Source organism: Juglans regia, chromosome 1, assembly GCF_001411555.2.
Source record: "Juglans regia cultivar Chandler chromosome 1, Walnut 2.0, whole genome shotgun sequence".
NCBI classification, from domain to species: Eukaryota; Viridiplantae; Streptophyta; class Magnoliopsida; order Fagales; family Juglandaceae; genus Juglans; species Juglans regia.
The window spans coordinates 40,800,308-40,824,020 of NC_049901.1; the positions used below are offsets into that span (position 1 = coordinate 40,800,308).

General features: G+C 34.4%; 3 protein-coding genes across 3 annotated transcripts; 2 read left to right on the forward strand and 1 right to left on the reverse strand.

The window, feature by feature from the left end:
• The first annotated feature begins 3,022 nt into the window (after positions 1–3,022).
• LOC108995625 (EIN3-binding F-box protein 1-like) lies at positions 3,023–6,620 on the forward strand. Its single transcript, XM_018971216.2, has 2 exons — positions 3,023–3,277; positions 3,968–6,620. Exons 1-2 carry the CDS (start codon positions 3,253–3,255, stop codon positions 5,875–5,877), a joined length of 1,935 nt encoding a protein of 644 aa, XP_018826761.2. The 5' UTR covers positions 3,023–3,252; the 3' UTR covers positions 5,878–6,620.
• Positions 6,621–9,358: 2,738 nt separating this feature from the next.
• LOC108995629 (EPIDERMAL PATTERNING FACTOR-like protein 8) lies at positions 9,359–9,986 on the forward strand. The gene is made up of 2 exons (XM_018971219.2): positions 9,359–9,512; positions 9,748–9,986. The coding sequence occupies exons 1-2, from the start codon at positions 9,419–9,421 to the stop codon at positions 9,981–9,983; spliced, it is 330 nt and encodes a 109-aa protein (XP_018826764.1). The 5' UTR covers positions 9,359–9,418; the 3' UTR covers positions 9,984–9,986.
• Positions 9,987–14,370: 4,384 nt separating this feature from the next.
• On the reverse strand, positions 14,371–22,411 carry LOC108995626 (CBL-interacting serine/threonine-protein kinase 24-like). The gene is made up of 15 exons (XM_035693207.1): positions 22,234–22,411; positions 21,909–22,151; positions 20,631–20,693; positions 20,432–20,503; positions 20,130–20,237; positions 19,952–20,026; positions 19,604–19,657; positions 18,998–19,123; positions 18,481–18,570; positions 17,093–17,215; positions 16,793–16,909; positions 15,842–15,958; positions 15,422–15,478; positions 15,260–15,334; positions 14,371–14,738 (listed from the first exon to the last, which is right to left on the reverse strand). Exons 2-15 carry the CDS (start codon positions 22,071–22,073, stop codon positions 14,652–14,654), a joined length of 1,329 nt encoding a protein of 442 aa, XP_035549100.1. The 5' UTR covers positions 22,074–22,151; positions 22,234–22,411; the 3' UTR covers positions 14,371–14,651.
• Between the last annotated feature and the right edge of the window lie 1,302 nt (positions 22,412–23,713).

A 23,713-nucleotide genomic window follows, 5' to 3' on the forward strand; every position in this document is an offset into this window, starting at 1 on the left:
ACAGTTATTTAAAAAAAAAATTATTTATAAAAAATTTATTTATTTTTCTATAAATTTTATATTTATTTTTTTTTAAAATGATTATACGATATTTATATACTCACGATTATAAATATTATTTTTCTTCCATCTTGATCAACTCGTGAGAATAAGCTTTTTTTGACCACCATGCGCATGAACTAGGTCGGATCTCGATATATATATCGGAAAAATAATTGACTTTACAAATGTATCATTTTCAGGCAATTAAAATGAAATGCATGTACGTGTTCTCATTTAACTAGGCATTTGAGTTTAAGAATTAGCTTGAAAATATATATAATTACTCCTATACGTCACGATGGATAAAACAGTAAGGCTCGATTTGAATGTCCCGATGAGATACAACTCATTTGAGTTGTACTTGATCTTTCGTCTGCTTATCTAAACGGTAAAAAATAAAATCTTTTCTCATATCTGATTTTTCAACCATCGTTACAGTAATAATACTACAGTAACGTTACCCACCACATTTTTAATATATATATATAATTATCTATTAGAATTTTTTATTTTATTGCAATATATAATTAGAAAAATATATTTTGGATTTTATAAAATATAGTATAATAATATAAAAATACTTTTTGAAAAAGTCAAAATATTTATGAGTTTTTAAATTAATAACAGATCATATTAGTTACTTATTTTTAATATATTCATAATATTTTCCACCCAAAAATTAAAAATACTTTTCAATAATTGGTGGGACCCACCACTTTATCAAATTCTCAAAAATTTAAAACTATTTTATCTCATCTCATCTCATCTCATCATCAAAACACATATTTTTTTACAAACAATTTCATCTCATCTTAACTAAAAAATCTCACTATTATTCAAAATATCTCATCTTATTTCATCTGAAATATGTAACCAAACGAGACCTTAACTATAATTAATCCAGTAGTACCACTAGTGTGCACTACAAGTGTGATGAGTTATTTGCAATGAAAATACTTATTTTGTTAGAAAACAATTGACAATAAATAAGTAATTTTCTTGTAGATGCGAGAGAGATATATTTGGATATTTTTATAACTCATGAGAACTTCTCATTTAACCAATTTTTTAGATGGTCTGGCGTAGAGAATGGTGGTGTTAAATACAATTCTAAGATGTGAAAGACCCCATGCAATATTTTAAAAAAAAAGTGGAGTCCATTATGAAAAAATGAGTTTTTTCTTGTAGGTTTAGATTTGCTGGCTCCACTTCATTTCAAAGGAACCACACGAAGCTTACATACTTTAGAATGTACAAATCATTTTTCTAAATGTTATATAGAACTCACATGATGCATCTATATATATCTTTCTAAAATTATAATGGATCATTCAAATTAATGAGTTACATAAACTCACAATTATACTAATTTAAAGCTTGTTAATGGTTGATCCATAAACTCGTGACAATACTTTAAATTAGCTTGTTAGTCAGTCCTTTTCAAATGATTTGAACCTCCCAATTAATCAACCCAATTCACTCTTTCTATCTTATGAAAATCCCATCATATACGTTCACATTTGATATAGCCTGCAGCCAGCCAGCCAGCCAGCCAGGCCTCATCTCATCCTTTCAAAAAGTCACATCCTTTGTTTGGTCCTTTGTTTGAGGCCAAACCTCATCCATGATGAGCCAAAAAGGGATTAGACAATAAGACAAACATGCATATATATATTTGTAACCTAAATTTCATGCCAACTTGTTATGTATTTATATAATTAAAAGCTAATTAAATTGACAGATGGGAATTGGGATATCAATCCCTAATCCCTAATCGCCAAGTAGTCTCACGTACTGTCCTCAATCCAACCCAAGAAAAGCACACACGGCTTCTTAATTGATCTGATCGACCATGCATGAGCTGTGTCTAAATACAGCTAACCAAGACTTTGCAAATAATTAATTAATTAGGACATGATCTACGTACGCCTTCACATTAACTTTATTGTTTTGGATCTCATGATTATGCTAATTAATTAAAGTACTACTGCGCCATTTGCACCACTTGTTCTCCGCTAGCTAGCTAATCTACTTTCGTATTTTTGTGGTTTCAAATTAATTAAAATACATTAATTCTAAAAACAACTATATATATATAAAAGAGATCTAGTGGTACATGCAATCCATAAAAAATTAACTTACAGATTGATATGATTTTTTATCATAAAATATTAGAGCTATTTTATAATAAAATCACTTTACATCTAATTAAGTACATATTATATGTATAATCTCATCAATTTATTAAAGTACGTTATCTAACCGATCGATGACTAACTAGCATTTTGGTTCTTTGATTCTAATCGTTCTGCATCCTTTTCAGCACAAAGAAATTGGAACACGGTTTTATATAAATGTATTACACCAATAAATCAATGGGACATACAGTCTATATATTATATAGATCATTCTGCCAATAAAATAATGACCATTTTTTTATTTAATTTACAATTTTTTTTTTAATTTTCTAGACCAAATACGATCGATTAATTAACTAATTTAAATAAGAAAGTTATTATTTGTGTTAATTATGATATTTACCCAGTTATTAAACAAGTAACTACGGATCATAATTACTAAAATAATTTTAGAAAATGATGTCATAAATGAAGAAGATGTGTCAAAATAATTATATTTACATTAATAATTTAATGATAAAAATCATAATGTGTTTAAATTTTCCTAATTAAAAGGGATCTAGAAACTTTTCCCTTGCCTTGTACGAAAATTCTTTCCTTTCTTCTTGTCTTTCCAAGAAAGGGGAAGAAAAATAAAATGAACAAAGAGGGGCAATTCCGTGAATCCGGTTTCTAGCTCTTGGAATGCTGAGGTGGCGGTTGGACCAGTGGCATGAATTAATGAGCTGTTTTTGGAGGAAGATACATTGCATTTTGCATGTAAGCAAAAGGCGCAATGTATCTGAATGAGCCTTTTGACAGTGACACCTATTTTTCTCCTTTTCCCAATATATATAAAGTTTTTGCCTTTGCATTGCACGCAGATATACACATTCAAAGACATAATTTTGAGTCTCAAATCTCCTCCAATTCCTTCTTCTCCTTCTCCTTTTTTGCCCTACTAGTTGGGGTTTCAAATGCTCTTCAGCCTTCTTGTTGCAATAGTAATTGCGTTTCTTTTTTGTTCGAGTTGTGGTTTTTGCTCCAAGGGACGTTTTGGATTCGGATTCTTGTCGATTGGTTGTCTTTGCTCATGTCTACCCTCGTCAATTGCAGTGGTAAGCTTTTCTGGGTCTTTGTTGTTTTATTGGTCTCTTTGGTTGATTTCTTCTTGGTGGATTTGGCATCATGGGTATTCTTTTATTTTGTTTGATCGTAGTGGGTTAGCGTTGGTTTCGGGTCCGGATTGCCAATTTATGTTGATCTGTATGCTCATAGAGCTTGAGATCCTGAGCGTATCTTCGATATATGAATCATTTAGATTATCACTGATTTGGAGATTAATATGGTTAGGGTGTATGATTGAGAATTAAAGCATAAGATACTTGTTTATTGACGTGTTCTGCTTAGACTCACTTCATCCTTTGTTGAGTCTTTTCTTGAGAGATGTTTTCTTTCCCCCACGGAAACAATAAGTAGGAGGATACGTTTAGGATCAGCAAGATTGATAATTTCATAAAGCAAACCTTAACATTTATGATGTATTACACTTGAATTAATTGATAGATACTGATTCATCGTTCTCTTTGGAAGGAAATTCCCTGGATGTTATAATTTGCCGTTTGATTGAAGCTTAGATATTCTTTTAGCAATAGCAGGTAGTCTATGGAAACCACGTTGTGGGAAATGATAGATCTATTAGTTTTAAACAATTTTCTGTGCTTGGGTAAATATGGTGAAAGAAAAAATGGTTTTCGTGACGTTTAGACAGTTTTAGCTGACATTAGTTTTTGCCATTCGATTTTCAGGTGACGATGAATTCTACCCTGGGGGTTCTTTTTACTCAAATCCTGTGGATTTGGGTCGCTTGTTCTCCATTGGTTCCCATGTGGATGTGTACTGCCCTCCTAGCAAGCGGGCTCGGATTAGTGCCCCATTCCTCTTTGGAGGAAATGAGTTCGAGCAGGACAAGAAACCTTCCATTGAGATTCTTCCTCAGGAATGTCTTTTTGAGATATTCAGACGCATCCCTGAAGGTAAAGAGAGGAGCTCCTGTGCTTGTGTCTCCAAGCAATGGCTCATGCTTCTGAGCAGTATTCGTAAGGCTGAAATTTGTAAGGAGTTGCCGATTTCTAATAATGTTGATATGGTCACTGGTGATGAAAGTCAAGATCTTGAAAGTGATGGATATCTTACGAGGTGTTTGGTCGGGAAGAAAGCTACAGATATAAGACTTGCGGCAATTGCAGTTGGAACCAGTAGCCGTGGGGGTTTAGGGAAGCTATCAATCCGAGGAAGCAACTCTGCTTGTGGAGTCACTGACCTTGGCCTATCAGCTGTTGCCCACGGTTGCCCTTCTCTCAAGTCTCTTTCTTTGTGGAATGTTTCTTCTATTGGGGATGATGGCCTATCTGAGATAGCTAAAGGATGCCATTTGTTAGAGAAGCTTGACCTCTGCCAGTGTCCCTCTGTTTCCAACAAGGGTTTGATTGCAATTGCAGAGAACTGCCCTAATCTGACTACATTGAATATTGAATTGTGTTCGAATATTGGGAATGAGGGCCTGCAAGTTATTGGAAGGCTTTGCACCAAGCTACAGTCTATCTCTATCAAAGACTGCCCCCTTGTTAAGGATCATGGGGTATCAAGTCTGTTATCGTCATCTTCTTTGCTGACAAAGGTAAAGCTTGAGGCCTTGAAAATTACAGATTTCTCCCTTGCCGTGATTGGGCACTATGGCCAAGCTATTACAAATCTAGTCCTTGTTGGTCTCCAAAATGTGAGCGAGAAGGGCTTTTGGGTCATGGGTGTTGCTCAGGGTCTGCAAAAAATGGCATCGTTGACGGTGACCTCTTGCCGGGGAATTACGGATGTGAGTCTTGAAGCCATTGGCAAGGGATGCATTAACCTGAAGCAGATGTGCCTTCGCAAGTGCTGCTTTGTGTCCAATAATGGATTGATAGCTTTTGCCAAAGCTGCAGGATCTCTGGAGAGCCTGCAGTTGGAAGAGTGCAACAGGGTCACCCAGCTAGGGATTATTGGTGCCCTCTCAAATTGTGGAACCAAGTTGAAGTCTCTTACCCTAGTGAAGTGCATGGGAATCACGGATATGGCTATGGGATTTCCTGTGCTCTCTCCCTGCACATCTCTTCGATCCTTGTCCATTCGAAACTGCCCTGGATTTGGTACTGCCAGCCTGGCTATGGTGGGTAAGTTGTGCCCTCAGATTCAACATCTAGACCTTAGTGGGCTTCATGGAATAACAGATTCTGGGCTTCTCCCGCTTCTGGAGAGCTGTGAGGCAGGACTTGCCAAGGTGATACTTAGCAACTGCTTGAATTTGACAGATGAAGTAATTTTGGCCTTGACCAGGCTACACGGGGGAACCCTTGAGCTGCTGAATCTTGAGGGATGCAGGAAGATTACTGATGCTAGCTTGCTGGCAATATCAGAGAACTGCTTGTTACTCAATGATCTAGATGTGTCAAACTGTGCAATCAGCAATTCAGGCATCAAAGTGCTTTCTTGTGCCGCGCAGCTCAATTTGCAAGTCCTTTCACTGTCGGGGTGTTCTGAAGTGTCAAACAAAAGCATGCCTTTCCTGGAGAAACTGGGTAAGACCCTTGTGGGGCTGAATCTCCAACACTGCAAATCAATTAGCAGTAGCACAGTTGAACTGCTTGTGGAGAGCTTGTGGAGATGTGATATTCTCTCTTAATTAGGGATGGAACATATGCTTCTTTGGCTCAAAGAGGCAGGCGGATTGGAGGTGGTGGACCGGAGTTAGGAAATCCAATAACTTAGACAGATAGTAGATGCATAAAGACACACTCAACTCACACAAGGAGCAGCATTCAGCATACCTTTTTAGCCCATCAGCAGTTGGGTGCCGGTAGCTCAGTGGCTTGGTTGTTTTTCAGGGGACTGTGGCGGATCACTTTTTCGTCATTTTTTGCAAGCTTTCTTGACAATGGAAAGTTTGTTTCAACTCCTTTAGGGTATCCCCCGAGAATACAGTTACCAAGTCCTGGTTTTTGGCTCCAACTTGCTCTTGGTATTGTTTTGCTGGATGTTGTATGCCCAGTGTTTTAGCTTGGTCACTTGTATTTGATAGTGTTAAGCTTTTCCTTATTTCCAGTCTCGCATAGTCTGTTGTCAGATTCAGTCCAAGATAGTTTCTCGTGTCTTGTAAGGTTCCTGCACATGTTTGGGATCCTTGTTTTCTCCTTCCATTAGCCTTCTTAGCTTGTGGTTGCTTTGGGCCGGTTCTAAGCATGGATGACTTGGATTTATGAACTGTTAGTTCATCAGGTCTGCCATGACAACCCTTTTGGTTGTTTTTTTTTTTTTAACTTCACTCTTGTCTTTATTTTGTGGGTTTATCCTGCTTATGGATTGTACACTGTAACTGCTACTGTTATTTAGTAATGAAATGGGGTTATCAGCCTTTTTTCCCTGTTATTTATCTCTTTTGGGAAATGAATGGTGGTGCATGATTCATGAAACCATAAACTCTTTCACTCTCTTCAACCTGTACCTCCTCTCTCTTTTGTTTTACAACTATGGCCTATAAAGACTTCCTCAATAGGTTTCTTTGCAGATTTCTGATGGTTCAGCTTCCTTCCTCTTTGCATTCTTAAAAATTGGTGTTGAGAATAAGGAAAAGATCTACAAATGGTAACTAGATAAGAAAAGATGATCAAACATTATTTCATATCATGTTAAGAGACAATGCAATGCAAAGATAAATCAAAATATTTATGATTAAATGAATGTGTCACGGTTTGCTCTATGAATTTGACTTTGATGAAGCCTGAGCAGTGAGCTGGTACATCTCACATATCACGTATCAGCAACTGTCTGGATAAATCTCATCTCTCTTGTCAGAGGTGTGCTCTAGTTTACTGCAAGTTTGCTCTGTTCCCGTATATGCATGCCTATTAAGATTTTATTATTAAAAAAAAAAGTAGCAGATGAAATAATTCAGTGGTAGGGTCTACTAGGCTACTAGACCTTCAGGTATAGCTATTATATCAATAAATTAATTAATATCAGTAAGCATACCATGTGCTTGTTCTGGTTCTGAAACGTGGAGTAGATCGAGGTTATCTGTGCCTTGATTTTGCTTCTGAATTCTGCAGGTATTCTACTTTTTCTTTGCTGTTTTTTTAATTTAATAAGCAAGAATTTTTCTTTTTCTTTTTCCCTTTCCTTCCTATCAAGCAAAGAGGGTTGTTTATCTCAAAGGAACTTTTTATCTAGTTTTTCTTCCTCATTATCAAGTCAAGATTGATTCATCAATTAGCAAGAGCAAAGACATGAATCTTCAAATTGAGAGCAGAATGTTGCATGTCATCACAGATTGAGAACTTGGGACTCAAAAGAAATAGTCATGTTAACTGCATGGGATTTTCACATGGAAGAAAAAAAAAAAAAAAATAGGGATAGACATTTCTCACTTTTCATGTACATTAACAGTAGGTACCATCTTTTTGTGTCATCCTCTCGTTATTCTCTAATGTCTTGTTAAATTCTCTAAGGTATTTATCAAATGATTGAAAAATTATTTATTATTCAACTCCTTGGTATGACTGTATGAGCATAGACGAGAATAAGATGATTAGGTTGTGTTTAGATGTTGAATTGAATTGAGTTAAAATGATAAAATATTGTTAAAATATTATTTTGAATTGAGTTTAGGTTTCAAACGAGATTTCGTTTGAATATTAAGAATATATCAAATGATTTGTGAATATTAATGATAATAATAATAAAATAATTTATAAATAGCTGAGAATATCTAAATTGTGTTCTCAAACATTCCCTCAAGGTGGATAGAATTTTTTATAAAAAAAAATAATATAGAACCAGTGAAAGTATCTACTCTGTGCTGCAGGTTGAGGACCGTAAACAGGCATATCCTTTAGGGTGGTGCTAGAGCCACCAGTAGCAATTTATTTTTAAACATTTTATATATATATATATATTTTTTTTTTAAAAACCAATACTAAAATATAAACAAACACAAATCTTTAAAAAAAAAAAAGAAAAAAAAAATCAGTAGTACACTTTATCGGTGAAAGTATTCCTTAATCCAGTCAATGAAGTAGTGCTCAAGCACTCGATTCCTTTGACATGTCCATTGTCCCGTAGGCTAGGAAGGGATTTGTTATGTGGAATCTAGTACACCTTGGTTCTACAGTACTCGACAAGGATCTTGTGCAGACCAAGAAAAATTGCGTGCACCGATCTATATAATCTTTGTGCAGACTAAGAAAGTACCAACACGATCAAATGAGAACATCTACACAGCACCTTCCTTTTTTTCTCAAGGCTTGAAATTTTCATGAATGGAACACAGTCCAGACAGTGAATCGACATCATCATTTGTCCATTTCACAAGGTATCATACGTCTCTTGTATTTTGATGATGATAGATAAATAAAAACAATTAAAAGTTTTTTAATTATTTGATATTACATAAATATATATATATATATATATATATGAAACAATGAGGATTAATAAACAGTTATCAATGCTCTAATTATATTTAGATTATAGTAATAACTTACTTTAGTGCATCGACTTAGTTATAGTTATTTAGGATCAAAGACAAACCCTTTATCCAATGGTCTGTCACAAAGCAAACATCCAACAGCAAAAGGTCAAAGACTCATGGCCATTAACAGTGAAAAAACACATGCAGAAGCCAAACGGGAATGATAAAATCAGTGTAGCCTCTCAACTTGTACAATGATAAAGAATAAATATAAATATAAATTATTATTAGGAATATTTATTTTACATACATGATGTGGTATTATGTAAATCATATATTTTTTTAAGTAAGTATTGAGAATAATTAACTAAAAGTAACTACACAATGAATGTAAAATATGTACTGTTATAATGACTTCTCACTAATATTACTCGATGACAAAAAAGGACAGTCCAATAACTTGAAAAGGCGATAAGGGATTGTCCATTCAGCCAGCGAAAAGATGGGAAAACAGTGACAGCTTCTGTCATTCACACTGAAAACCTGAAGTCAGAACATTGTTGCTCCAAAAAAAACTTCAAAAAACCAAATTATGCCCTAGGGAAGAACCTCAAGACTGAGATGCAATGTACCGTGAACAAAACATTACCTATCACCTCCACTTTTGCAGTAGTAGCTAGCTTTGTATTAACTCCCAATTCCAAACTCCTCTCCGCAGGTTTCCATTATCTTTCCCTTTTGTTTGAAGAAAAGATTGATGGCTCCTGCATCAAGAAAAGACCTAGATGGGCTAAAGATTGCAGTTACTGTGATGCTCTTCTTTTTTCTCACATTCTTTCCTTCCAAATCAGGTGAGAAAATAAATATTAAGCCCTCTTAAGGTGAAGACACTTCACTGCATGCAGTGGTGATTCTGAAGTACTACTACTACATGATCTTAAAGAGGGTGGTACTCTCGCATCTAATGTCAAAGATTAGTTTAGTGTCCATAGTGAAAGAAAAATGTCAGAGCTTAGAATATAGTGCAAATCATAAGCTTTAAATTAATAACGATCTTGCATGCTTTTGTCTGATCCTTTGGCGCAGCTGGGCGGGCAATGTTTGCAGGAGACAGAGAGCGTCTGGAGCAAATGAAATTGGTTTTGGGTTCAAAGCCTCCTCGGTGTGCGAACAAGTGCCTAAGTTGCAGGCCCTGCATAGCTGCTTTAGTTACATCTCCACACCATAGAACTGAGTACTTCAACGTATCATCTCAGCGAGATGAGAGCTATTATCTTCTCTCTTGGAAGTGCAAATGTAAAGATAAGTTCTTCCAACCTTGATTAATGTTACAGGCTCATCTTCAGATACACCTCATGTGTATAGTACTGTAGCTATGGTACAGATTCCCTCCTGCTAATTACTTGCTCATTATTTACTCTCTCTCTCTCTCTCTCAGAGGGATATTAGTGCTAATCTATGTGTGAGATTTCTCGTAGCTGTTGATAATTAAGAACAACAGGTCGTTCTATTGTTTGTTTGTTGGTTTCTGCAAACTCAAGTAGAAGGCAGTTCTCGTGGGGGTGATATTGGCCTCATCCATCCAAAGTGGAGCCAGTTCTCCGCGTGAACTTGACTAACTGGAGACAAGCTGACAGACCTAATGGAAATATTCTAACCACACAAATGGATTATACAAAAATAATTCTTTAAATTCATGTAGTTTGGTGTGATTCGTCAAACCACGTCAGTTCCATGTTTCTTCTTTTTTGGCCGTGTGAAATTTGCCCTAGGGTCATCGAAATGCATGGCAGCAATTCCTATTCCATGAAAATGGCTATGGACGGATGGACCTCCCTCATTTAAATAACTAATAATAAATAATAATAAAAACTAAAAAAATACTTGCCTAGTGTTCCGAATGACTGCAAATTGAGGCATTTATAGAAATAGCAGATTACCATGGAATTCTAGAGAGTAAGTTCGAAACTGTGCCTCCTTCTCTAGCAATTGAATTTGGTTCAGCTACGTAGAAAGAAAGAGATGTGCATCCTAGTAATGATTTTAATGGAGAAGCTTGCTTTTATATATATGTATTTTGATATGGTAGTTGGGTGATAGACAAACGGTTTGGACCGACCGTTTTAGTTCGGACTAGACGAGACCGAGATTGAGACTAGTCGGTCTCGGTCTATATTTTAGAAGATCGAAAAGTTTTGGTCTAGTCCCGATCTAGGTTTTTCCACCCCGGCCCAGACCGAATGAAAAATAAAAATAAAAATATATTTTATATATATTATTATATAATAATTATACAATTTATTATATAATTTTCATCTAATCTATCATCATTAACAATATAAAATTTTATATATGTTATTAATACTTGTTAATATTCTATCAATTAACTAATATATAATATTAATTAGCTAATTATATAGTAATTATATAAATTAATAATGTAACTTTCATATAATTTATTATTATTAACCATATAAAATATTTTTTTATTGAGTTAGTTACATAATATATGTAAATAAGTTATTTAATTTTAATTTAATATTTTAAATAAATTTTTTTATTAATTGATTTTAAAAAAAATTAGGTCAGACCGACCAGTCTGGTCCGGTCCCTATGGGTGTTCGGTCCGGCTTGGTCCAGAAAAATGATGGACCGAAAATGTGTCAACTGAAAAAGAAATTAAAAAAAAATGATATGACTTATTAGTTAATGGAATTAAAGTTGATAAAATTCAAGATAGAAAAACCCAATAAATATATCATGGTCATTAAGAATTAAGGTGGTACTTAGTAACTGTATTTCTTTAACAGAAGACTAGAAACTTTGTCCAATCTGCCAATTAGAAGTAGAAACCATTGATCATCTTTTCCTGAATTGTCTTTATACAAGAATCTTGTGGAGGCAATCTCCTTGACCTTTGGACCTCTCATCTTTTCTGCATCTAGGTATCAATAATTGGATGAATCAGATTTTGAATCCCACGTACAAACCAGTTAAACCTCTCATCAGTGAATCCCATCATTTCTAAATTTTTGCTATTTTAGCAATGGATAATCTCTGATTCACTAGAAATCAAATTGCTCATGATGTCAAAATCCCAACAATATATCATTTTGTTAAAAAGACCTCATAAATCAATAAGGAGCATTGTAAAGCTTGGACATGGAAAAATGCTGAAATTACTCCCAATTGGATTCCAACCTCTTCAGAAGATATTTTTTCAATTACATTTGATGTAGCAGTTAGAAAAGAAGGCAGCACAGCAGCAGCAATTTGCAGATCACTCAATGAATCCATGAGATTTGTGGCAACCAAATTCACAAGTAGTGCTAATCCAAACCAAGGGGAGGCCATGGTAGTCTTCATAAGAGTGCAGGAAGCACACACAGCAGATAAAAAAAATCTTCATAGAAGATGATTCCTCAAATGCCATCTCTTGCATCAACTAGCCACAAAAAGTTAATAATTGAGAAACAGAAGGCGTAGCAAAAGATACAAGGTATCTCTTAAGAGATTTTGAAATTTGAATAGCAGTTAAAATATATTGATTTTAAAATCGATGCTCGCATTACATTGCATAATGGGTACATTTTAACAATGTGTTTGGAAAAATTTCCTAATAAGAATTCCACAATATTTGCTAGATTTTCGTAATGAAAAAGTTCCCTGGCCACTTTTTTTTGTTGATCTGTATGATAAATCTGATATTCAGCTTGTATTTGTAGCAAAAAGTGTTATTAATGAAGTTATAGTTCTTTGCCGTGGAAAAAAAAAAAAAAAAAAAAAGTAGGTGGTACTTATACGTACTTATCTGTCGCCTATATATCAACCAACCCATAATATCATTCATGAATCATATAATCAATGCCCCAAATTTGGACGCTTTTTTCCATTTTCCATTCAGAGCTAAAAGTAGGCCGAGGGCAAGATTACCAACTGCATGATGATGACAACTACTGGGGAGGATGCATATTGACACGGCGTGGCGGCTAGAGCCTAGAGAGAATGTCAATTATGTCATGCCATAGCCGATTTATTAGGCTGCTTTTGGAAATTCAATCCAACTCAATTCTTTATATAGATAGTAATAAATTAAATAATAAAGAGAATTATGTAAAATTTATTTAAATTAAGTTTAAAATATATTTTGATATTAAGATAAATTTAATATTTTTTATGAAAAATTAAAAAGGGTTATGAGTCTCACGTATTAAGACGTTTAGAAATGCTAAACCCACCGAAAGTTGGGTCTCGAAACTGTCTCAATTTTTTTTTTACTTAGTGATTAAGGAATTGTCTTTTAATGATGTTATGAATTTTTTATTTTTTTAAAAAATGTTTATGATGATTAAAAAAATACATGAAAAAAAGAAAAGAAAAAAAAAGAAATACAATGTAATAAAAAAAAGAAATACACTGTTCGGGACACACCTTCGAGAGATTTCTTCAGTGACTGTAAAAGAAGTACTCTAAGATGTTTTAAGTTGAAAAATATTATGGGTCCCATGTGTAAGAAGGTTTTGAGTTGGAATGAGTTTAGTAATTTGAGAGTTGAGTATTTAAATATTAGACTCAACTTAAAATTAGACTAAACTCAACTGAAACTATTTCAGTTCAATATCCAAACGAAGCCTGAATGTAAGAGAACCTCCCTTCCACATATGCCTTGCTATAGGCTGCTATTATGATTTAAGAGAATTTGTTACCATTCAGTATTAGTATTAAAGGGTGTAATCAAATTAATATTTAACAATCTTAAGATATTTAGATCAATTGTTAGATATTTAATAATTAGTATCAAAACAGGAACCACATCATGAATTCATGTCACGGAGGGGGTAATCTATAAATTGGATTAAAATGTCTTAATACTAGTATGAACTGAGTGTTAAGACCATTGAATATTTATAAATGAGTGAAACCACCAAAAGAAAAAAAGCTACTGTCGGGTTAGTATCGATAGAGTAGGTCATTGTGAATGTCAAATTTAGAAGTGTGATAAAATGTTATGATCTTGAGGGTTAAATGTTTAATCAAATTAGTATCCAATAATCCTAAAGCTTTTGAATCAATAGTTGAGTCTTTAATAGAGTTCTAACCTCAAATCTCCGTCTCCTTGCCCTCTTTACTCACACCATCATCTTCATCGCCTTCATCTTCGTCATCATAGTAATAAGAAATCCAACGAGGTGAAGAACATTCTGAATTGCATTCATATGAAGTACATGCTGAGATGAACTTCCTGATATACATAAAGCCTCTAACTACCAGGGTTATATCCCCAAAGTGTATTAGTGGGGGAAGAAGCTACCGGGGCCGGCTCAATGGTAAGGCCATTTAGGCCATTGCCTAGCTCCCACTCTATGTAAGCCCCTAGCTAAAAATAAAAATGAGGTGTTTTTTTTTTTTTTTAAAAAAAAAAAAAACCATTTTATTAACTAAAATTTTAAATAATTATTATAGTTTTCAATATGTGTAAGGTCTCATAATACTAAATTTAATATTTAATATAATAAATTATTTATATATTAAATAATTTTTTAAGATCTTGCTAAATTGAGACACAAAAAGGCCTCATTTTATGTTGTTGTAAATATAAATTCACAAAAACTATATTTAAAGATTTTAAATAAAATCTCATTTTATTGAAAATTTTAAAAATATTCTATATAATAATTTATATTTTATTGTATTATAATTACGAACAACTTACTTAAATTTTGCCTTAGGCCTCAATTTGTATTTAGCTGCCTCTGAAGCTACATAAGTACACTCACATTTTGTACTACATTTACATGCTGATTTCTAAAATAACGCCACAAATTTGTTTTATGAAAATAACACGTGACAAAAAAAAATTAAATGTATATAGTGTAGTAGCCCTGTACGATAAAAATCTTCCAGTTTGTAGTAGATCATTTGCCCCGAAGAGGAATTCCCTCTGTTCATCTGCTTACTGCTTTGCATCTTCCTTGGAACTGGATCAGCAATCATTGTTCTAAGCAGGCTGGAATAGCCATACCCTCCTTTGGTTTCCAAATGATATCGTCTAGTTTGGCACATAAATCCTTGTAAAACTGCAAAACGTGTTTTCAGGAAAAGTGGAGAAGGAACTAAAGTGAGATTTGCCCAAGCTTTGCACCATCGGGTGGCCATTTAAAAAAACTTATGACACATCGAAATGAACCAAATGCCTCCAACTTGTAGAAGTTCCATATATAGCCACCCTTGAATGGTTTTAGGTCTGATTGAGACCAATAAAAAAGGAGTTGATAGTTTAAGCCTAGTCAAAATGAAGATGTTGAAATTGATAGATGGCAAAGACTAAGAAGATAGAACAACATGTAATTGTAATAAGTCACTGTTGCTGGTAGCACCGGGAGAAAAAAAAAGAGGCATGATGGTTAAGGTAGTTTATTTTATTCAGATGCCACAGAGATCAATATCAGCATCAATGAGAACTTGGTTCCATGATTGATATTTAAGGCACTATAGAGACCGGCAAGAGAAAAGACATAATGTAATATAATTATATGATATGACAGAGCATAATGATAAAAGGGGCATCGAAGCACATGTAAATTTATATAGAAGGAACCTTGTGATATTCAAGTGTATCCCCAGCAGCCTTTCGAACATCGACCATGAAAAGGGATGGTGCAACTTCAAAAACCTATACACAAAGTCAAGGCATTGCTACCAAAAACGAGAAAAGGGAAAGAACATAAACAATGACGCAGAAAAAAATCTAGGAAGTTACCTCCAGGGCCACTGCAAATTGTCCAGTCTTACTCGTAGATATTCCTTCAAGCCTTGTCTGTGGGGAAAATGTTTTATTGAAAAAAACCAAACGTTTTAAAAGAAAAAAGTTAATGAAAGTGGATTAGCATTATTTTCACTTTTTATGCATTGGATTTCTCTTGCAAATTTAAGACAAAAAAAAAATAATAATAATCAACAAAATTTTCCAGTAAGCTGTATATACTGATTGCAATGCAGTTTGTACAAGTGCATTTTCAAGTGGCGTTTATTAGAAGAGTTTAAAGCGTGAGACATATACGATCATACAATAACCAGAGTCAAAGGAACGTTACAATTACTTGTGAAAAGTTTTATGACAAGCTAGAAGAAAGTATCTTGAGAAAATGCCTATATAAAAGATAGGCGCTATGGGCCATACCTTAAAATTACGCGTATGGGCCTTGAGACTCATCGATTGGGCAACAGCTTCAATAGTTGAGATAATTACTTTTGCTGGTTTGCAGGAAACAAACCGCGTTTGCCGCTTTACATAATCCTGCGAGAGAGAGAGAGAGAGTAGTGAAATTTCATATCTAGTCATCCAATGATCTACAGAAACACTTCACGAACCATCTAAAAGGACCAATCAAGCACCAGTGTACAGTGGGATTTCTGTAGAGTGATACTCAGTGAAAACAGTGCTAGAATTCCAGTCCATGAGTTTCTCCCATTCCCTGATTTTTTGCTGGTGTTTATTGAATGCATTTCAAAAGTAACTTATCATTGCCTCATTCCTTGACAAAATTTGAGCAGAAAATATATAGTCCTTTTTTTTATTTAAAAGAAATCCCTAAGATAATATATATTACCCTGATCAGTTTACAACCCATTGAAACCAAATTATTATATATTTTCCACAGTTCTAACCAGAAATAAATCTGGTGCAGATCTTGTTTTCCAAAATCTGTTTTGTCACTAAGTAATAAAAATAGGAAACAACAATAATATAACAAACAAACAAAAAAAACAGAAAACCATTATCGTTCTGCTTCATAGACTCATAGTATTCTAAAATTACACCATCCCTCATATCATAATTGCAAATTCTGGACAATAAGCACATCAGACGACAAAGTTTCGACCAGTTTACAAGAGTATAAAAGGGCTATGAGTAAATTAGCTAAACTAGCTCAGTAAAATACAGAGGAAGCAGTCTGCACTTTGTGGCAGAAGTATATGGGCAGATGAGAAATCAGTAACACTTGCTTTTAAGATTTCAACACACTGGCATCAAAGACTCTATGGATTGTGGAATAGTAGAATTAGAAAAGTAGTCGAGGACTTGTATTTTAAACATATGGTTGCGTAGAACCTGGAATGATAGCCCTACCTGCCTCCTGTCAAACAATGCAGATAAATTCAAGCCCTGTGATAGTGTAATCATCTCGAATGCATTCATTATCAGAGGACCCCCATAGTTTTCTGACTGCTCAGCAGCATAGTTTTCCTGTCATATACAAATGATTGTAGAAAGAGGGAGTGCATAATGGTCTCTAAAGCCCAAATTTAAAGTTTAATGCACTGAAGTTAGTAACCTACTATACCAGTTTTAATAGTGAAACAATGAAAACAGAGAACTCCCTTAACATGCACTAGAAAATTTCTTCATTAACAGGAAAGAATAGCCAACCTCAATATCATCAAAAACTGCACAAACATCATCCAAATTCACTTCCGCATCTTCTCTATGCTTCACAGGAACATAGTTTTTCTGAAACCATGGAACCTTTTTTATTCCTTCAATCTGAATGCGCTGCATCAAACAGAAACTAATTACAGAACATATAGGAGTCCTTAGGCTTGCAGCAGCAGCATACAGAAATTTTACTTCATTGGAGATAGAAATTGAACAAAAGATCCCAATACATCCTAATGAACGTAATTGCCTTGCCATGATATCTTTGACCAGTTTGAGTGTGTTGGATATATTTTCAGAATCTGGCTAAACTCGATGAGAAAAGAAAAAGATAAAAACTGTGACAAAAATAGTCTTTCATTCATCAGCATAAATTATGTGTTTCTGATCGGTAGGCAACAACCAGAGGCAATGTCTTAAGACCATACTACCACTCATAATTTTATTATAATAATTTATTACCTTGCCCATAAAAAGAAAATACTACCAGTCAATTCGTAGCTCTGTTGGTAACTGTTGCAAATCACGAAGTCCAGCTGTATGTGATGAGCCCAACATGCAACCACCCAAAAGAATTGAAAAGAAAAAAAAATGGAAAGACTGCCAAAATTACCTAGATCCCTGAAAACCAGGGAGATATTTATCTCAAACACCACCATGTGGTCTTTCCTTAATATGTAGTTCATAATGACTTTAAGTGGCAACGTATTGGCCTTTTCACCACTACATTAACTTAAAAAAAACAAATGAGCAAAAGGAAATATTTCCTTGGTATCCTTTGGCATATGCCCTGCATTCATACTCTTGAAGTTACAAGCAGACAACATGAAAGTAGCTCAATAAGTATCAGTTTCTTAGATTGATGCCCGTCTTAGCACTTCAGCCATAATCATTAGAGGGAGAAGTTCATATGTTCATTTTTTTTACTGTTATTGCATAAAGAGCATAACACCAATCACCTAAGTCAAGTGGAAGATATAGTCACCATATAGATGTAACAACCCAAGGAAGGCCCAAGCCACATCTGGCTATACTCCGAAAAGACTAGTCAATAATACAAGCAGAATCCTTTGGGCTCATTATAAAGGATAAGACCTTCTCCCTCCAAAGTAATGTGGGATCTCATTCACCACCTTCCTAAGTTCAATTCAGGGGATTACAATAACTTGATCCCAAAAGTAGCAGAAAGCATGTTTGACATGACTACCATTATCTACAAAATACCAGAAGTTACTAGAATTCATACTCATCAAGTCTTTCAGACCATTGTGAAGCAACTGGCCCTTGATGCACTTCCTAAAAGAAGCATGCATTTATGAAGGCATACATGTAAATAACAAAACAAATTCTATTTTCTGCATATGGTGAAACAAAGTACTTACTGTTTCAGGATTGGGATCAAGTATCTTATGTATCAATGACTTCACTCCTGGAGAAAACCAGAATGGACAAGAGAATTCTGCTGCACTTATCTGCGCAACCACCACAATAGTAGGCCTTTAGAAGCTTGCGTTCATACTTGCATACTAAAAATTATCGTGAATCACATTCAGTCAGCTGAGAAAGGTTCCCCACTGTTCATGGGAATAATGAAGGAGAAGAACTAGGAGGTTTTCTAAACTAAGCCTGTACGTGAGAAGGAAGACATGGCTATAGCGTTAACACTGGATATATTCATGAGATGGCAACCTCCAAGTGTGTGAGATGAGACTGAAGAATGTAAAGGGCAATAGAAGTGGAGACAACTGACAAGACAGCTCTTGCAACATGCATAACTTAGTACTGAAGAAACAAATCTGCAGAAAGAGTGGGCACTTCATAATCTGTTGACTTCATAAACCTGGGTTCCTAAGCAAATCCACTATCCATTGAATTAATCTGAAGCACAATGATAGAGACCTTTTTGTAAAGAGTTGGAAGGTGTGTCTCATCAAATGGAAGATAACCGGCCATTAGAACATAGAGGATGACTCCACATGACCACAAATCAGCAGCTGCGCCATCATAACCCTGGTTACCGAGCACCTGTTAAAGCAATTATTCAATGTAAGCATTTGAAAACTGAGTAAAATTGAGCATATGATTTCTTTCATCTGAAAAGAAACAAAAAAAAAAATGCTCGTGATAGAACCGCTGAAAGTTTAGGAAACACACGATGCCGCATTAATTTATCAGAAGTCATATGAAGTTCAACAGAAACCAAATTGTTATAACTTAATAAACTATGCAGAAATAAAATAAAAAAACTGAGATACAAATATAACATTCTGTGAATTTCACCATTCTCCCTCAACCTGATTCAGAAAGATAATACAAAATTATAAGTATATGCACTTTGAAAATAGAAATTTTCTACCAATCTAGAAGTTTTAAAATGAAAGGAAATATCAATTAGTAAACGCAATGGCCCAAGCCAGATAAAACAATTTTTTGAAGAGTAAACTGATAAAACAAACCATAACAGACACTTCTAATGTTAACTGCAAATCTTAAAATTGGATGTACCTCCGGTGCAACATAGTTGGGGGTTCCACATGTTGTTCGAAGAAGGCCAGCCCCCTAGTCATGGATATAAATGAGACAGGGAACAGAGTAAGACATGGTCAAAACCTTTTAAGTTATTTGTCTCGTTTGTTTTCTCAAATGAGATCAGATGAATTGAGATTAAAGTTAAAAGTTAAATAAAATATTGTTATAATATATTTTTTTAATATTATTTTTGTTTTAGGATTTAAAAAAGTTGAATTGTTTATTTTATTTTGTGTGAGAATTTGGGAAAGTTGTAATGATTAGATGAGATGAGTTGAGTTGAGAGGAGTTGTGAAAATAAATGAGGAATGTAAATGTGCTCACTTGCTGAGGTAATGCACTCAGACCAAAGTCCGAAACCTTCAAATTTCCTTTCCCGTCAAGAAGAAGATTTTCAGGCTGTGCATCACAATGCAAATAAGAAAGAATTACTCAGAAGTATTAATGATATCAAGAATTACAATTGACAAAAGAAATAAGTCGCACTAAATATTGCTGGTACCTTCAGGTCTCTATGGTACACACCCTTATTGTGACAATGAGCAACTGCATCTATAAGTTGTTGAAAGTACCGCCTGCATTCATTTTCATGAAGCTTTCCCTGATGGACCTACATATAAGAAACAAGTGTATACATGAAATTTCCTTGCAATAAATGTTGTGCATATGAAAAGTCTTGATAGATTGGAGGTCTCAGCAAAATTTTGGTGAGACAACATCTTCTCACTTCCAATTTGCTAAGCGACTTAAACATCATTTAGACTTTGGCATTCCCTAGGTACATAAGATCAGGAGAAACCTTACAATTTTATCAAACAGCTCTCCTCCACTTACAAACTCGAGAATTATATATATCTTTGTTTGGCCAGCCAAAACCTTGAAATTGAAAATGAATATGAGAGAAGATAAAAGAGACTGTCATCAGTATCACAACAATATGGAACAATATTCTATGAAATTCGTGATAGTAATAGGTACTATATCTTAGAGAGTACAACTCTACCTCATGCAGCCTTACAATATTAGGATGCCTGACAATCTTCATTATCGATATCTCTCTTTTAATCTGAAACCCAGTTCAAGAAGAGGTTAGCAGGATCATTAAAACAGAGAAAGAAGGAGAGAGAATCAACCCCATTATCATCATAATTATACAATACAAAGACATAATTAAAGCACATTGAACATGGTATGTTGAATGGCTGAAGAAGATTGACATACGGGATCCAGATAGTTGGAAGAAAGGTTTTGTTTAGTTCAATAAAGGTCCTGAATCAAATCTTGCAACAATTCTAACCACTGTTTAGCATTCTCGTGCCCATCACCAATGACAATGTGTAAATGCACCAAAGGGCACTCAGACGAATGCAAAAAAAAAATTGAGTAAAGGGAACATCCACATTCCTCTTAAGATTATGTTTTCAGCATTTTTTATAGTGATAAACGTTGGCTCATGAGTTATCTTCATGGACATGGCCCTAGCCATCAAGGAGTACTGGAATAGATTCATAACGGAAAAAAAAATATGAAGCTAGATTAGTACTGGAGAGGAAAGCATAGTATATAGGAAAATTCTTCAGAAAAGGTTAAGATGATTTTGCTTGTTAATACTGATGCTTATGGCACATATTCAAAATTGAACCATTCCACTCTTAAAGTTGTGACGCATCATTTTTTTAGCCTGGCACAAAGAGCACATATACGTGAGACTGACTTCATCAGATTGGAATTGTGACCTGAAACTGGAAGGAACTAAAGGCCCGGTTTCACATATTCACTTGGGTTGCATTACATGCTAGCTGTTTGGAATTTCACATCAAAAACAAAAGATTGATTTTCATGCCAACAATCCCAAACCCCTAACAAATTCCACAATATAGGGAACATTATCTGATTCAGCAGAATTGAAGTTCCAAATCAGACCGACTTGGTGCAACCAAATTGCGGCTTGAATCCAGTAACTATAACTCAGAAACCAGAAGCCGCTGCCATGAATCATTAACTTTTAATAAGCTGTATATGAACCAGCAAAAAGTGAACATACCCCGCTCTAAGCAACCCAAGATCAATTTCGATTTGACCACTTAAATAGGAGGAGAGGGGGGCAGACACACATAAAATCGGCAGCACCAGAAATATTACCAAGCTAAGGATTATGAGAAATTAGAAACTCAGTAGCCAACAATTATTCTAGTACATATCGATGTTGAAAAGAAACCTGCTTCCGCATACACTTCTAATAAGAAGGCCCTTTCAAGGATTTATGAAACAACTGAAGTACCTGATCAACCATTTTGTGCTTAAGAATGGTGGTCTTGGCCAAAACCTTCATGGCTACACTCTCGCCGGTCTCTGTGTTCCGCGCAAACTTAACCTTGGCAAAAGTTCCCTCACCGATGGTTCGGCCCACCTCATACTTCCCGACTTTTCTTGATACCTTCTTCATGTCCTCTACAAGTTCATCTCCCACAAACGGCGCTCTAATTCTCCGTTCAAATACAGAAAAAACTCTTACACAAAAAATCTATCAAATCACAAAAAAAAAATATCAATTCTCAAACAACTAACATAAATAAACATGACGGAGAATATCCGGCGAGTCTTACCGGAAGGTAAGAAAAGTGGAGGATGTTAGCAGGAGAATCGGACTCTCGGGTCGCCGAAGCTCCGAAATTGGAATCGAGCTTGGTTTGGTCAGCTGACTCAGCTTGGAGAGAGAGAGAGGAGGGGCGGGATTGGATTCGTACGCTAGATGGAAGGACAGACCAACAGAGACGCTAACGTAAATACACAATTGTATCTCATTGTTTTCAACAAATTTAATTATTAGAGTATTGGTATTGGATTTGTTATTTTACTCTTTAAATTTTAAAGAATATGTAACTTTTTTACTTTTAGTTAATCATTTAAAATTTAAAGTTTACATTGAATTAGTCATCACACTTTCTATAATAATAAAATATTATTATTTTTTATTTTTATAATTAATTTTTATTTTTTAATTAATTCTATTTTCATAACTTCCTATAATGTCTAACAATCATATGGAGAAGAAAATGAGGAAGAAGAAAAACAGAGAAGAAGAGAAAAAAAAAAAAACTAGAAAAAGAGAAAGAACGAAGAGATGCGAGAGAGGGAAGAAGAGAAGAAGAGAAAAAAAAATAGATGAAGAAAACAGAGAAAGGAGACGCGGGAGAGGAAGAGGGAAGAAGAGAGAGAAAGGAAACACTGGAGAGAGAGACGGATGTTAATAAACAATTAATTTGAAGATGAAATAGTACTTTTCATATTTGAAGAAAAAGATAAATTTACTGTAGCTAATATTTAAGATAAAAAGTATTTGGTAATTCAATGTGGGCCAGCTATTAATAAAGTTAGCTAAATTTAGAGATAAAAAATTATCTGAATAAGCCAATATGAATGCTCTTAGAAATGATATGCACATCCACAGGGTCCCGCACCACACAGGGGTGAGGCCCTAAGGGTTTCAACCCGCCTCCATGAGGCAGGAGTGGAGCCCTTGCCCTTGCTCAATTTAGTGATTTATTAAATTTATAATTTTTTTAAATTTAAATTATTTTAAATTTAAATTATTTTATAATATAATTATAAATTTTATTTAAAAAATATAAATTTATAAAAGTTATATTTTAAATTATCTTGAATATCTAAATTAATTTTTATATAAAAAGTCAAGATAATACAATAATTATTAATTCAAAATGAGTGGCTCTATAATCACGCGTGAGGGATCCGAACATTGTAATTTTTTTAATGTATTTTTTTATATTTTTAAATATATTTTAAGAAAATAATTTATAATATTATTAAAAAAATACTTTTTTATTCACTAATTAAAAAAAAAAAAAAAAACCTACTACTGTCAGCAGCCCTGTAGGATTAGCATTTCTCTTTCGAATTTGTGAGGATCTATTCACGCCCCTTTCCCTCTTTCGCACCGTTTCACTTTAAATGTAATTATTAATGAGGATTTGTGAAAACTGAATTTTGTTTGTGGAATTAAATCTCAACACTCTAAATGTAATTATTAATGACATAGATTCGAAACTAATAAATTGACAAAAA